Source organism: Euleptes europaea, chromosome 14 (genome assembly GCF_029931775.1).
Source record: "Euleptes europaea isolate rEulEur1 chromosome 14, rEulEur1.hap1, whole genome shotgun sequence".
In the NCBI taxonomy this organism is placed as follows: Eukaryota; Metazoa; Chordata; class Lepidosauria; order Squamata; family Sphaerodactylidae; genus Euleptes; species Euleptes europaea.
The window spans coordinates 56,253,094-56,269,897 of NC_079325.1; the positions used below are offsets into that span (position 1 = coordinate 56,253,094).

Consider the following 16,804-nt stretch of genomic DNA (forward strand, 5'->3'; position numbering starts at 1 on the left):
TTAGGGCTGTGTCGTTTGATTTAGGGTTGCCAGCTGCACATTGGGAAATACTAGGAGATCTTGGGGGTAGAGCCAGAGGAGGGTGGAGTTTGGGGAGGGACTTCAATGGGGTAGAATGCTATAGAGTCTACCTTCCTCAGCAGCCAGACAAACTGATTTCTGTGGCCTGGAGATCAGTTGTAATCCATCCACCACCTGGAGGTTGGCTACCCTAGGTCCCAACAGCCATGTGCAAGTATCCGTTTTGCCACGTCACTGGATTTTCATCTTACATTTGTGTAGGGAAAACATTGCGTGTAAAGCAGTGGCATGATCCCTGGAATTATGGGGGATCGATTAGTTAACTCTGGTCAATCAAGTGGTCATTTGCATCACATAAAAGGAGCCTTTAAAAACCTGTTTGTCTAGCTGCTATGGAATGCTGTGGGTTTTGCAGAACATCTGGTGCAGCAACTGGGGCTAAGGGTTTTGTCCTGGTGGAACCAGTTGCTGAAATGTGAGGCTGAGTGAACAGTTTCTTGTGGTATTTGGAGCGTGTTGGATTCTGAGCCTGCCTCAACCCTGCCTCAGGGTCAGCACTTTGCTGCTGCCTTCGTGATTCCATCTCAGCCTCCAAGACTCTCCTCCAGCAGGGACTTGACTTTGAAGAGCCTGCCCTGAGAACTGTCTGTCTCCTGGGGAAACACAAGTGTGAACCCCCATCATAGTAGCTACTGAAAATACAGACACTGGCAGTCCCCACGTCAGCTGAACACGTTGTGGCTTCGCTGCGATGTTCCCTGCCCCCATTTCTCACCTGCTAGGAGGGCCAAATATGAGGCCGTTTCCTCCTTGTGCTTAAAAGTAGCTTAGCTGAGAGGAGCTGCAGGTAGATTTCCTCAAACTGCAGTGACCTGAACATCAGCTGCTTTGTACGTCAGCACGGAAACTGCCTCCGGGGTGCCCATCCCACCGCTGCCCCCAGTGCCACGCTTGTCCTGTTGCCTTTCTCCCCAACATCCAAACTTTGGCGCCTTCCCCAGCCTTTGAGTGGCATCAAATGTAACATCTTCTGATGGGCAAGGCAAATGTCCATCCATTAATTCAGGCATCTCTTTGAATCAATCCATGCTGAACGGTCCCTAGTAGGAATTTCGTCTTGGCTTTCCTTTAACATATTTCTGGTCCTAGTAGAATGTTAATAGGCCTTCCTTCCTTCCTTGAGGCCTGGATCTTCCCCTTTTTCCAGGCCTTGTTACGAAGGATGTTGCAGCAAACCTCTACAACCGCTGATTCCCGGATTTCCTTGGACCAAACACAACACAAGCATCACAGGGCAGATTTTCTTTGGATATCAAAGCATCTCTTTTAAAAAATTGTGCCTCGGGTGGGGTAAAAATCTCACCTGTTGCATACCTGGTCCTTCTCTGATATCCTTGCTTGTGTTTTTATATGGGAGAGTTACTAGTTTAAAAGGAACCTTGTTTGGGATTGGGAAAAAGAGGTAGAGACTGCGCCTTATCCGAAAGCCAACTATACTCTTTGAGGGAACCTCTGAAGCATTAGAAGAACGTGGTTGTTGTGGGGTGGGGGGAGCATTCAGTTCCTGCCGCCCCAGACTCAAAGCACCACTGAGCTATAGGGGGAGGGTGGGGTAGAGGAGAGGTGGGTGGGGGACTTAATTTTCATCTTGGAGGGGTCGGATCTTCATTTCAGTAAATTTGAGGGAGTACTGCCAGCCCGTCCACGAGGACCACTCGATACCATCTGCGTAGGAGCTGTGATGGCCCTTGAGGTACTGCCCATTCAGGTTGGAGGTGTGGCAGTTGCGGTACCACCAAGCGCCGTGGTAGAAGGCGGCACAGTTGTTCTCTGAGTGGTCGTTGTCCAGGTCTTTGGTAGTGAATTTCATGCCATTGTGTTTCAGGAAGGAATCTCCTGTGGAGGAAAGAAATAATTCATCAGGGACCCTGGGGAAAGGATAGAGGATTGTCTCACTTCATGCTCTCATATTGAAGGGAGACACTTCCCCTCCTCCCAGGGTAGTGGGGATAAGAGCCAAAAGGAATGGATTCCCTAAACTTCTCCTCTCTGGATTTTGAGGGCAAATATTCTCCTGGCGTGGAAATGTGTGGTTTTTTTCAATGGCTTTGGTGCTGAACATCCAACATTTTTGAAATCTCAAGCAACATTTCACAGCAGTGCAATATGGGCATCACATGAAACCATGGTTTATTTGTTTTTACTATGGTTAGTTTGTTTTCACCCTTTTCCTCAGTGACCTAGTGAAGAACTCCTGGGGTTGCTCCCTGGGCTTGTTTTTCATTCTAATTTTTTTTGTAAGCCACTAGTAGAATCTATGAAGAGCCCCGTGGCGCAGAGTGGTAAGCTGCAGTACTGCAGTCCAAGCTCTGCTCACGACCTGAGTTTGATCCCAACGGAAGTTGGTTTCAGGTAGCCGGCTCAAGGTCGACTCAGCCTTCCATCCTTCCGAGGTCGGTAGAATGAGTACCCAGCTTGCTGGGGGTAAAGGGAAGACGACTGGGGAAGGCACTGGCAAACCACCCGTAAACAAAGTCTGCCTAGGAAACGTCGGGATGTGATTTCCCCCCATGGGTCAGGAATGACCCGGTGCTTGCACAGGGGACCTTTACCTTTAGTAGAATCCATATGTGAGTCTGAATGTCCATTAAGGTAAACAAATCAAGAACTGGAAAGGGAAAAGAAGGGGGGAATGTTCTCACACTTCTATGGTTTTGCAGAGGCTGTGGGCAGTTTTTGTTATCCTGCCCATTGTATGGATTGTACCATTTCATTGTGTGGCTCTTCAGTTTTGTAGTTCTGGTTTAGTTTTTCCAATGCATTTTCTAGTTTCAGGGTCCATTTTTGCTGTATTTTATACATGTTATTTTTGTTACATGTATTTTGTTGTGGCCTCACCTGAATCTTGGCCGGGGTGGCTGGGCTGTCCTCCAGACGAGTGTTTTCAAGGGTGGAAGCTCAAACTGGGAGAATAAGTGTTGTAAGCAAGAAGCTCGGAATGGTCAATCCCAGCAACATTTGGGGGAGAGGCATAGGAATTCTCTAGGAATTCCCCCAGTCTCTATGGTAAGGACAATCATAGAGATTAGGGAAATTCCTAGAGTGTCGAGGATGCAGCAGAGAGCCAGCAGGGGAGGGAGGCTGCCCACCAGCCCAAAGGCCATTCGCAAGTCCTGATACTGCACACTTATTTCTTTCAGCACATTTCCTAAACAGCTCACCAAGCAGGAATCCATTCAGAAGTCATGCTCATGTTACTGATTCTCTGATAAATTTTTCTTTTTCAAATTGACAAAAATTTCAGGTGGGAGTGAAGGCAGGAGTGGAAAATCAAAGGTAGGTTTATTGGAGGGGGCACAAAAACTTTTTAAAAGATCAACTTTTTAAAAAGATACCACAGTTCAAATACAATATTTCCCCTTTCCTGTCAGGTAAACTTAAATGTTTGTATCTAAGTCAGTCACTGACCACTGAGATCCAAATTCTTCCTTGGAAATTGGATGTTCCAACTCTCAAACATTCTTACCGCAGGGTGAAATGTTGATTCTTGACATGAAATTTCAGTTCTGAGTGGATGTCTTGAAGTGGAAATTTGCCATCCTGACAGGCCAAATCGTTTCAATGTTATTAGTATCGGTGCTGCACAGAATATAATACACCTTATTTTGAGCCCAGAGAAAAATAAGTCCCTTTAGAGTGATCCATGAGAAAATATACCAAAAAAAATCCCCACATTTCCTATCAGAGATCAGCAGATTTCTCCCATTTTGTTCTTTAGATGTCCCATTCCTCTTTTATTCCTGTTTAATGAGAAATATTTCCAGCATTAATTCCGGAATTGGATTGTGCTCACTTTGATTCTGATTTATGTTCTTTTTGTTGACCACTACAGCATGGTGTAGTGGTTAAGAGCGGTGGTTTGGAGCAGTGGACTAATCTGGAGAACCGGGTTTGATTCCCCACTCCTCCACATGAGCGGCGGAGGCTAATCTGGTGAACTGGATTGGTTTCCCCACTCCTACACAAGAAGCCAGCTGGGTGACCTTGGGCAAGTCACAGTTCTATTAAGAGTTCTCTCAGCCCCACCTACCTCACAAGGTGTCTGTTGTGGGGAGGGGAAGAGAAGGTGATTGTAAGCTGGTTTGATTCTGACTTAAGTGGTAAAGAAAGTTGGCTTATAAAACCAACTCTTCTTGTAAAACCTTCAAAGGTGTGATCTTGCTGGGAATGTATGCCTGACTGCATCAAGATTCTTTGTCTGCAGTGCTTTGCTGATGTGTCCATGAGCTCTTGTGCACTGGTTAAACACCACACAAAAGGAACTTTGATGCAACTTATTATAGTGACATTTAGATCCCATCTTTTTTTCCATGCCTGTACATCTGAGGTGGTGATGGGGAGAAGCTGTACACCCACTGCTCTATACAAAGTTCAGAAATAAAAATAAAAAAGAGAATTCCTAATGGATCTGTTCAATTTGAGAAGCAAAAGTCAGTAATCCAGAACTTCCCAAATCTGGGGAGATGCTTGAGTTAGAAGAATTTGTCCAATCTAATTTAGACACACACTCATCCCAGAAACTCACCTGCAGTCCCTGAATAGTCAGCAATGTGGACTGGGTAGCCATCTTCCTCGGGGTCAACCGAGAACAGACCCACAGAAAAGGCTCCGTAATGGGCATAAGCGGTGCCATTATCAAAGTCTTCCAGGTCAATGCGGAGCTCGTAGCTGGCTTGTGTAGTCAAGGCGTGGATCCGCTTCAGGCCTAGAGCAGCAGAAGAAGGGAAGGGTCAGCATCACACCCATCTTTTACAGATGGAGAGAGGCAGATGAATGTATTTATTTACTATATTTGTTATCATATACATTTTTTCAGCCAAAATTTTGCTTCTTAAGTGGTTTATGGGGATTAAAATATAAACAACCAACTTCAAGACAAAATCTTCCTTGGTGAACTGGCCAGCAACGGGGTGGTGGTGGCAGTAAATGGGGGGGGGAATTAGCAGTGTTCTGACATGCTGACATCATTCCTTGCGCACCTGGAAGTGATATCAGCATGTTGCCGACAATGTCATTAAGTTGCTGGCAAGGACTCCTCGCCACTGGTAAGTCTCCCCCACTGGTTGCCAAAACCTGCCTGGCAACCTTACTGGGCCTTCCTGCTGGGGGCTGCCTGCAGGCCCTACAGAAAATGGTCATGAGGTAATTTGAAGGGTACCAAAATGTTAACATTTAGACATGGATAATGTGTTGTCATTGTGTAAGAGATGGGAGATTCAAGAAGAGCCTGGACAACAGTGGGGCAGTAAAACCTTCAGGATCTCTCTTTGCTTTATTGCTTCTTGGCCTTTTGGCTAAGATCAAGTGTAGGATTTCTTTTCAGCCCAAGTACTCAGGCTGGCCTGAGGAGATATCTCCCTGTTTACCATTCAGTTTCACCTCCCAGTTCAAAACTCTGCTCAAAGCTGTTTTCTGTGAGTCCCTTCACACAGATGCCAAGAGACGGGATTCTGTTGTCGTCAGGACTGGCAAAGCATTTCAAAGATCCTATCTTTGAGATCTTTGTGAGGAACCATTCTGGTCCGTTGTGAAACTATACCTATTGGGGTTATTCTATTTCTTCTCTTGTGATAAGTTATTTAATATTTATGAAGATGTTAGCTGATGAAGCTGCAATTTTGCAGTGAAAACGCTTGATGACATCCGGACGGCGTTACTGTTTATTGTTCCATCTTCAACCTTCCTTGAGTCAAGGCTCTAAGAAGAAACAAAGATAAGAATCCACATTTACCTTTGAAGAGACTCTTTTGTTTAGTGGTCCTCTTTTGGACTTGTTTGTTCACTTATTGTATTGATATTCACCTGCATGTTCACTTACTTGTAGAAGTTATATGTGTTTCATAATATATGTTTGCATAGTTGCTTGTGTATTATTACTTTTGAACTAGTACTATCGTTTCCACAACTATCCATTTAGTACTTGTGCATATTTCCTTCAATACCTGGTGGTTGGCAACCTTACCGTTGTATTATCTCTTGATTAAGAGGTGATTTAACTAAACATCTTGGGAGCTGTCATCAGCAGTAATTGATGGTTCATTGAGGAAAGGGCTGGGTTCTCACCTCTGTTCTCTTTTGTGTGTGTGTTAAGTGCCGTCAAGTCGTTTCCGACTCATGGCGACCCTATGAATGAAAGTCCTCCAAAATGTCCTATCTTTGACAGCCTTGCTCAGATCTTGCAAATTGAAGGCTGTGGCTTCCTTTATTGAGTCAATCCATCTCTTGTTGGGTCTTCCTCTTTTCCTGCTGCCCTCAACTTTTCCTATCATGACTGCCTTTTCCAGTGACTCTTGTCATCTCATGACGTGACCAAAATACGATAGCCTCAGTTTAGTCATTTTAGCTTCTAGGGTCAGTTCAGGCCTGATTTGATCTATAACCCACTGATTTGTTTTTTTTTTGGCAGTCCACTGAATCCGTAACACTCTCCTCCAACACCACATTTCAAATGAATCTATTTTCTTCCTATCAGCTTTCTTCACTGTCCAGCTTTCACACCCATACATAGTAATAGGGAATATGATGGCATGAATTAATCTAGTCTTGGTGGCCAGAGTCACATCCTTACACTTCAAAATCTTTTCTAGCTCCTTCATGGCTGCCCTTCCCAGTCTCAATCTCCTTCTAATTTCTTGGCTGCAGTCTCCCTTTTGGTTGATGGTGGAGCCAAGGAATAGAAAGTCTTGAACAATTTCAATTTCCTCATTGTCAACCTTAAAGTTGTGTAATTCTCCTGTAGCCATTACTGTTCTCTTTTATTTACTAGTATTTTCAGCTGGGCTTGCAGAAGTGACTTGGATAAGCAATTCCATTCATCGCAGTTCTCTTGGGAGCATCTGGGCCTTAATGCTTCTTTTTTCTCTTTTGTGCTTAAGGCTTTTTTTTTAAAAAAAGGAATGTATCTCAAGAAGTCACAGCAGCGGCCTGCTTTTGAAGCCTGGGTGTTTCCGTCCAGGATTCTGTTCACCGGCACATAGCTGATTCACAAATGGGACACAGCATACCGGTTGCTGCTGAAATTTTGCCTTAAGCCACATTCTAATCAAGTGTGGAGGTTTCTCCGTGGGGCTAAAAATCTGAGGAATTTCAAGAAATGCCGACAGGACTTTGCTGAGTTTTGTGAAATTTCTCTCCGAGGTTTCCTCACTCCCTTACATACTTTCATTGGGCTAGATCCAGTCAGCTTTTCTACTGTTGAAAAGGTAGGGTTGTCAGCCCCCACCCCCCACCCCCAGCCACTGGCAGGGGATGAGGGGGGTAGGATTGTCAGATCCAAGTAGGGAAACTCCTGGAGATTTGGGGATGGAGCCTGGGGAAGACAGGGACCTCAGTGGGGTACAACGCCATAGAGTCCACCTTCCACAGCATCCATTTTCTCCAGGGGGACTAATCCCTGGAGGCTGGCTTCCCCACGAAAAGGGTAGGAAGGGTTCCCCTTTGACCGCCAAAAGAGCTATGCTAGGGATTATGGGATCTGATTGGACAAGAATCTTGAGAGGAGGGGGTTGTAGGAAGAGGGTTAATTAGGTGAGATCATGTGAGAAAATCTTGCTAGATTCAACCAGATCCACTCCAGCAACTTAATGACATTGCTGGCAACATGCTGATATCAAATTCAAATACCTTTATTGGCATAGTATAGTTTGTACATGCTGATATTACTTCCAGGTGCACAGGGAGTGATGTCAGCTGTGTGGCTCAGTGGTAGAGCCTCTGCTTGGCATGCAGAAGGTCCCAGGTTCAATCCCCGGCATCTCCAGTGAAAGGAACTAGGCAAGTAGGTGATATAAAAGACTTCTGCCTGGGTCTGATTCAGTATAAGGCAGCTTCATGTGTTCATTAAGGGTCACTCTGAATCTCAGTGCCAGAAGCCAACATCAGGGGAAGGCCTCAGCCTCTATGCCCTGTTGTGGGACTTGTAAAGGAACTGGTTGGCCGCTGTGTGAGACAGGATTTTGTGCAAGAAGGTCCACTGGTCTGATCCAGCAGGGCTCTTCTGATGTTCTTGTGATACCAAGGGCCTAGTCCATACTAGTCATTCCATGCAATCCATGTTGCTCGGCTTGCTTGGAATCCTGTCCCAGTCTTTCAGTAACAGACCCACATAACATCCCCCAGAACAGAGATAGACAAAGGTGGACATACCTAGCCAGTGCTCTCCCGTGAGCTTCCCAAATCCATCCCGATAAGCTTCCCATCCACGAAAAAAATTCACAGAGCCATCCTCACGCCTCTGGAAGACCTAAGAAGACATAACGCAACAGAGAATTAATGAGAGAGATGGAGACAAAACAGCAGAGCATCAGTGCTTATTGAGGGCGAACCTCTGTCATTTACACCCGCGCTTCTTCCATTCATCACAGCTGTGATCTCGCTGGCGGAACGGTGGAGCCACTTTATTAGATCTGAGTGCAAAATGCAAATTAAAAGCCCTTCAGATTTGCTAATTATGTTGAAGTGGCTGAGCATAGAGAATTCTGAAAAGGCTGCCTGTCATAATTAATAGGTGGCTGAGGCCACGACTGGATGTTATAATTTAAACGTAGCTGCTGCTGAAAATGGCAGCTGTGTGTCGGGTTTCCCTTCTTGTTCTGTAATTGGTATAACTTACCCATGTCCTGACATCTTGATGTTGTCCCACTCTGTGTTAGCAGCTGGTGGAGAGCTGAATAATATTGTGACATCAGGACATAGACAAGTTATACTAGATATTGTATAGGGGAAGAGGCAAATAGGTGCACAGCTTCTGTCTAGCTCTAGACTGAAGTAAGCTAGTAAACTAGGGTTTTTTTTTTGCCATCAAGTCACAGCCAGATTATGGTGACCCTGTTGGCAAGAGACATTCAGAGGTGGTTTGCCATTGCCTGCCTCTGTGAAGTGACCCTGGACTTCCTTGGTGGTCTCTGACCCAAACACTAACTGATCCTGCTTAGCTTCTGAGATCTGACAAGATTGGACTAGCCTGAGCTATCCAGGTCAGGGCAGCAAGATTTTTTTTGGGGTGGGTGGGTGGGGATGACAGCACATGCTGTCATCCCCACATTTGAAGAAATATGTCTATGCTGTCCCCCCCATTTGATGAAATATGGAAATCTCCAATTAACTTGGAAGTTGATCAGGAATCCACCTGTACAACTTCAGAGAGCCACTGTGATATAGTGATGAGAATGTTGAACTATGATCAAGGGAGACCCAGGTTCAAATTTCCATTCTGCTATCAGGCTCACTGGTAGCTTGAGGCCAGTTGCTCCCTTTCGGCCTCGTTTACCAGTGTCGTCGTGAGCACAAAAAGAGAAAGCCCAGGACCTTATCCTGAGCTCTTTGTAGAAAGTGAGGATACAAATTAGGTTGGTGACAAGGAAGGTTGCTGTTACTGTGGGCTCTACAGGCCAGACGTAAGGGCGATTGTAAGGTTCATGTGTGGGGCACACCTTGCCTGAGGATACCATACCAGCTCTACCCACCCCGCTATTTCTAGGGTGCAAATAACCTGCTATCGAGGAATTGCTCTTTAAACAGAGAATAGAACCCCAACGGAAATGTGCATTTTCTCTAAACTATTCTTTGCAATCTTCTCCAACATCATTTCTGAATTGAAGGCAGAGACAATTTCCATTAACTAAGCACTCCAGTAAGTTCTGGGCATGTACCAATAGTGCAAGGGTCCCCATCATAGTGCCCAGAGGATCCATGGCATCTGCCAACACCTTTTCTGGCACTCACCATGTATGTTTTGAAAGTGGGCGGAGTGATTTGGGGCTCTTGCCCAGCAGGGCTTCTGATTGGTCACTGGAGATTTGATTGTCTGTGCAGAATAAAATAATGTTTCAGTTGCAGCTGCCACCATAGTGTTGATTTTATTTTCTCCCACTCCTCTTTCTAGTGTATTTGGAAAACTACCCCTCTTCTTCCTGGCACCTGGGTTTCCCGTGTGTAGCTCTGTCTCCTGCAGCAGCCATTTTGTGGTTGTGCCCATCAACCGTTGTCAAAATTCCCAAGGTTCCCACAGATGCAAAAAGGTCGGGGACTCCTGCAATAGTGGAAAGCAGCTGGCAACAAATGCCTTCTAAAAATGTTGCTTCTTTTAAATGGCAAGCAAATTTGGCAATGTGAGCATTACAAACAGCAAAATTTGAATTTCAAGTGCATTGTGAGGATTGGAGCATCACTGCCTGTCTTTAGAAGCAGCCTGTTTGCAATGTGTGGGGTACACCTCTTCTGCAATTTGATAAACTCTTCTGGTTGTTTCAGACATCATGTTGCCAACAGATCCAGGTCTGCAAGAAGTAATCTTTCAATACAGGTTCTTGCTCACTGACCAGAGTACTATTATGACACTTGTGTGTTCAAAAATCTTAGGTGTACACCTACAAATGAAATGTGTCAATCAGCTCTCCATAGCTCATTGCTCATTAACTTAGTGCTTTGCAGCAGTAGAACATATGAAACTCCCCCCCCCACACACACACACACACTAATGTCTTATATTTGTCCAGGTAAAATGTGAGGTAAAGTGTGAGATAAAATGGCAGGTCGGCCAGTAGTCTTGGCCATTTCACACATGCTAGGCCTCACTCGGTGAGACAGTCCCACCCAAAAAAGGAACATGCGTGTGTGAATCTGCCTTTCGTTTTGGGAACCAAAACTCTTCCATTAAACAAAGTTGTACTAACCCAATCGGTTAGTTGTACTAACCCAATCAGTTAGTTAATCTAACCCAATTGGTTAGTTAATCTACTGAATCACCCTTTTCTTCCTTTGTGTGTCTCAAATTAGTCTTATGAAGTGCCTTTCTTGGCATTTTTGGTGTTTGATTAAACCTCGATCTATCGACAGGGATCAAGAAAAATGCTGCAGCCTTCTATGTCTGACCACCAGCTGTTAATTAAGCATCTCTCTCTTGATCTAATTGCATTGAACGTGGCTAAGCCCACTTTCCCTGAAAAAGACCGAAAGAAAGCCTTGACTTCCAAAACCTATAAGGACCCAAATCACCAGGTTTCGCCTGGTTTTGTCCCTGAGCCCCTTTAAAGTGGTCTGTACAACTAGGGATCCTTTAAAATCTTCTGCTGGTCACAAATCTGCCATTGATTCCACCATTCCCACTCTGAGTCTGTTTATGACAGAAGGCAAGAGCTGGGATCCTGTTATTTCTACTACTTGTTCCCATCATGTTGGCAGCATGTGAAGATGCCTTCTCTTTAGTCAGACTGTCGGTCCATCATGGTCTGTATCGTCTATGCTACGGATGCCAGCCTCCAGGTGGGATCAGGGGATCCCCTAGAATTACAGCTCATCTCCAGACAATAGACATCAGTTCATCTGGAGAAAATGGATGCTTTGGAGGTATGCTGTATAAAATCTCAATAGCGCTGCTAACAGGACTTGCTCCCCATTAAGTTTAGGGATCCCCTTTGATATATATGAGCCTATGCCCTATTTGTACCATCTTTATGACCCACATCAACACAGAGCTTTTTCCCTGGCCAGATTTAATGTCATGCCATCTGCGATTTTGGAAGGAAGATTTCGGAAAATCCCCCTTTCAGATAGACTTTGCCCCCGTGGTAACAACTGCATTGAATCATGTCTTATTCCACTGTAGATTTTATGCAGAAATTCGCAGCAAATTTTTAGGCCCTATTTTGACAAATAAGTAAAATTTTCCTGATTTTCTTAATGCTCTTTTTTATTGAACCATCACTCTCCTGTATCAGTGGAGAAAGTGGCATAATTTCTGAGATTTGCTGTGAAAGTTCGCCAGCAAGTTAATTAGAGGGTTTCTATTAATTTCAGCATCCTTTTATCTATCTATGTTCTAACTTTGTCAGCAATGCTCAACTTCAACAATTTTATGTTATTATGTAGTCATCCCATGATTCGATTTTATGCCAATAAAGGAGATTGTGTGTGTGTGTGTGTGTGTATAGTATTGTGCCCTGGCAACCCTTGTCTAAGCTCATGGGCAGCAGCTTTCCAAGGCTCAGTGGGAGTGGCCATATCTCAGTGATAAAGCATCTGCTTGGCTTGCAGAAGGTGACAGGTTCAATCCTGGCATCTCCAGTTGAAGGGACTAGGCAAGTAGGTGATGTGAAAGACCACTGCCTGAGACCCTAGAGAGCCACTGCCAGTTTGAGTGGACAATACTGACCCTAATGGACTGATGATCTGATTCAGTATAAGGTACTTTCATGTGTTCAGGTGTAAAAAGGTCTTGGGCAGAGATCTTTCACATCACCTCCTACCTGACCCTTTTAGCTGGAGATTCCAGAGGCTGAACCCAGGACCTTCTGCACGCCAAGCTGATGTTCTAATATTAAGCCACACCTCTCCCCAGTCCCAGCTGTTTTTCTAGTTGGTTGCTCCAGCTTCCTTCTCCCCTCTCATTGGGAGCTGGCTATCTGGCCTTGCTTTCAACTGGTGGTGGGAAGTGTCATCAAGCTCCAGATAACTTATGGCAGCCCCTCATCAAGAGATGAACAGAGATGGTTTGCCATTGCCTGCCTCTGACTTCCTTGATGGTCTCCCATCCAAGAACTAACCAGGGCCTGACAAGACTGAGCTAATCTGGGTTGCGTTCAACAACTACTGTTCAAAAAACATCCCGTACAATCTCTCAGCCTCCCTCCCCTTCACTAAAGCTGAAGCTAAGAGCTTCTTGGATGCTGCATAACTTTCCCACTGCCAGTCGGGCTACAGAAGGGCAAGGAGGCTGGAGGGGTAACATGTCTAGCTGTTGGATAGTGTTGCCTTCATGCTTCTGAATGAAGGCCACCTTCTGGGTTAAACAGAACATCCATCAGTTCGATGCCCAACTTCAGCTGTGCTATGAGGCACCCAGGTTTTTCCAAGAAGACAAATCCTTATTTTTATTTTTTTAAACTATATAAAAGCAGCTCGTCTGGTCACTTCTAAAAATAATTGGGGGGGTTAAGATTGGAAAACTGTGCTGCTGGCAGAATAAGGGTCTTGTGATTCTTTAGAGGCTAACAAAGTTTTTATGAGCCAGAGTCCCCCAGAGGCATGGGGTCTCAAAAGCAACTTAAATTGTTCAAGAAGTAGATTAAAATTTGAGAGTTAAAGTCCTACAGGGCAACAAGGAGCTAACTTTCAAGAGCAGGCTTAGCATAGGATCTAAGAGAGGGAGCTGGGATGGACCTGGTTTGACTTTTAACACAGCAGGGACTTTTTTGTGGCTACCCCACAATTCAAGGAGACTTGCCAAAGGCCAAGTCTAACTATTATTCAGAAGCATGGCAAGATATTATTTTATCTGAACTTTTTTTGGCAGCTAGAGTGATAGTATGGACATGGTGTGTTTGTGTCTCTATCTATTTGTCTTTCTTTCTGTCTGAACTATTCTATTGACTATTGGGCTCATCCTTACTGGTTCCCCTGAACCTCTCAATGGCTTTTGAAACTATATACCAAAGTTCTGCCCCCTTTTACAACTAAATGGCCAAACAATGTCAAAATTCAGAACAAGAGATTAACAAAGAGCTAGTATAAGAAAGTCTGTTTGCATAGCAGAATCTCTGTGACTGAAGTTAACTGATAATTAGGGTTGCCAACCTCCAGGAGAGGCCTGGAATTACAACTGATCTCTAGGGCCGTATTCAGATTACTGTTCTAAAGCAGATGTCATCCGTTGTTGGCCCATTTTGGAATAAAGCGATTCAAAGATGGGTGTTCATACAGCTCATTTCAATCCGTCTATGAGCCATCTCTAAAGTGTTCTGGCTAGTTCAAACAGCCCCACGATTGTTTTGCCGCCTTTTTTGCCGGTGTGTTCTTTTCCGGCTTAAAAAAAAATGTTCTCAGATTTGTGTTATAGCGCTATAACGCTATGCACTATAATGCAAATCTCAGAACGTTGTTAAAAAAAAAGCCTGAAAAGAATGCACCGGCAAAAAAGGTGGGAAAACAATTGCGATCCTTCCCAAAGTGCTGCAGGCAGTTCAAACAGCACACTAGAGCAATTCAGAGGTGCAAGAAAGAACTGAAAACGGTTGAAAGCAGTTTTAATAAAAACCGGCTCAGCCCACTTTGCGAATGGGACACAAGCAGCTTTGTCTGAATTGACACAAAAAACCCATTAGCAACCTGCTGCTCAAACAGATTATAAGGCAGTTTGAATAGGCCCTAGGCTACAAAGATAAATTCTGGGGGAAATTACAGCTTTGAAGGGCAGACTCTATGGTATCACATCCCCGTTGGGCTCCCTCTTCTCCCCAAATGCTGCCTTCCCTGAGGAACTGCCCCCAAATCTCCTGGAATTTCCCAAACCGGAGTTGGCAACCCTACTTATAATTTATACAATTTCTGCATCTCAGACACTGGTTGCTGGAGTCTTTTCTTAGGAAACAACAGGTACAAGGTCTTGCAATAAGTAATAAATGGAGCTCCCACCCTGCACAATTCGTTAGCGCACTGGCGTAAATCTGCCCATGGTTGGCAACCGTTCACTTCTATCATTTCCTTTTCTGTCAAGCATATGTAAAAAGCCCTTTAGTCCCATAAAAATCTTTGTCTAGTATTCACTCTAGTATCCCGCCTACCCCTCCAATATTCCTTAACTTGAAGATTTGATTTTTTTTTCCTGGTTCCCTACTGAGCTACATGTGGCTCTAGAGCTGTAGGTTGCAGACCTCTGCTTTGCTGGGATGAGTTTGGAGGGTTTGCAGTGGCTCTGATCCTTCCCAGAGGGCAGAGCCCAAACAATGGTTCTGGGAATTTACTGCTCCACCACCCTTTTGCAGCAAGATTCCATCTTGTATCCCATGTTATTTAACATAATAAAGCTGCTGTGTCAGACATTTGAAGGGAGATGTTATCAATATGCAGGTGGCAGTCAGCTCTTTCTCTCTCTCCTTTCCATCTTTCGATCTGAATCTAGCCATGCTGACTGCGCAGCCCATGAACGTTCCTGTGTGTATGTGTAGGAAAAATATATTTGCTGGAACAGATCAAAGTTCCTGGAGTTGCAGCATTTGGTTTCTAAAAATGGCCAGCCAGGTGCCTCCAGGAAATCTACAAGCAAGGCATGAAGGCAACAGCCATCCCCTGTTACTTGACCCCAGTATCAGGTGTTCAAAGGTAGACTACATCAGTGCAGGGAGGCTCCATCTAACTATTATGACTAACAGCCATGAATGTATGCAGGTTTTAAAACCATCTCAGCTAATGGTCACCAGCACCTCTTGCAGTAGTTAATTCCATAAATTGCAAAAGTTTCTCCCTGTTCAACCGTATATTTGCTTGCCTGCTATGCTTGGCTTACGGTAGCTAATCATAAAGGTAAAATGGCTAACTATCTTTCTACTTTGGATGTCTCTTCACATCGTAGAGCCTTTTTATTGGCGAGGGTAAATGCCTTTCCATTTAAGATGCTTTCTGGTAGATATTCCCAAATTCCAAGGCACGAACGTCTATGCTCTTGTAATTTTAACTCAATTTACACAATTGATCATATAATTTTAGAATGTCCTCTATATAAATGTATGCGCGAAAGATTTTTATCTACCCTATTAGCCACCAAGAGTTTTTTGAATAAGGAACTGAAATGTCAATTTCTCTTGAATGATTCGACTCCTGAAATAACTGAGACGGTGGCCCAATTTCTTGCAGAAGTTTAAGATTAAAACTGCTTTTAATTAGTATATTTTGTAATACCATAATTCATACCGAATATTACTGTATTCTTCCAACTTGTAGGGTCCTCTATCTGTATTTCATGTAGAGTTATGTTAAAAGCTTTGTAATTATGTCAATAAAGGTGTGTGTACGTGTAATTCCATAAATTAAGCATGTCTGAACAAATACTTTCTTCTGCCCATCAATTGCACTGAATGGCCAGGAATTCTTCTATTATGAAAGAGGAAGGGGAGGGGAGGAATCACTTCTCTGCACTCCCTCTCCCTGGTTTCCCCCGTTCAGCTGCCCAAACATCTCCCCAAGCTTTGCACAGCTATGGATGGTTGTTCCTGAACAGATCTGGGCAATTTCATGCTGCGTAAACTCCCCATGATTACATTATTGCAGTATCTGGATGTCAAGAGCGGCCTCAGGTGCATGTGTTCCAAATTTCTGTTGTGGTTCAGTGGCATCATTATGTTCAGGGGCACCCAAGAAGCATCTTCCTCACAGTCCACAGACCAAATAAGATGAGGCCACAGTGGTTCTTTGGGTTTTAAGCATGGAATGACTCCCCAGCCACCTAGGAAAAGAACTGCTGAGAAGGAAGGAGTGGGGGACCAGGGGGGATACAATTTGGGGGGACCTGATCACCCTAGAGGACCGTGGTGCTGGAAAAGTCATGAGCTTTGCTTTCCTGGGGTATTGGGGTTGGATCCAGGTAGCTGAGGGTAGAGCAAAGGGCTCCTCCTTTGGAGGTTTTTAAGCAGAGGCTAGATGGCCATCAGTCAGCAAGGCTGATTCTGTGAACTTAGGCAGATCGTGAGAGGGAGGGCAGGAAGGATTGTGTCAGTGTTTGCAATTCTTCTGTGTTTGAACATGCGGAACTTCCACCATCGTGTGCAGTTTGGCTGATGTGGCAAATTGAATACTGGGGAAGCCCCCCCCCCAAAAAAAAATATTTTGAAAACAACAGGAATGCCTTTAAATGAAACTTTAAATAATTCCTTTGCACAGAGAATGTCAGATACCTGCTGAACCACAAACTGTGTGCCTGAGAAATGCATGCAGCTGATCTTAAATCTTTTCT

At 44.5% G+C, this 16,804-nt stretch overlaps 1 protein-coding gene across 1 annotated transcript in view; it reads right to left on the reverse strand.

The window, feature by feature from the left end:
• Positions 1 to 1,657: 1,657 nt before the first annotated feature.
• Positions 1,658 to 16,804, reverse strand: part of FIBCD1 (fibrinogen C domain containing 1) — a 116,596-nt gene continuing 101,449 nt past the window's right edge. The window contains exons 5-7 of the mRNA XM_056860650.1: positions 8,227 to 8,323; positions 4,607 to 4,786; positions 1,658 to 1,917 (exon numbers count right to left, since the gene is read on the reverse strand). Coding sequence (XP_056716628.1) covers positions 1,658 to 1,917; positions 4,607 to 4,786; positions 8,227 to 8,323 — 537 coding nt within the window. The remainder of the gene's footprint in view (positions 1,918 to 4,606; positions 4,787 to 8,226; positions 8,324 to 16,804) is intronic.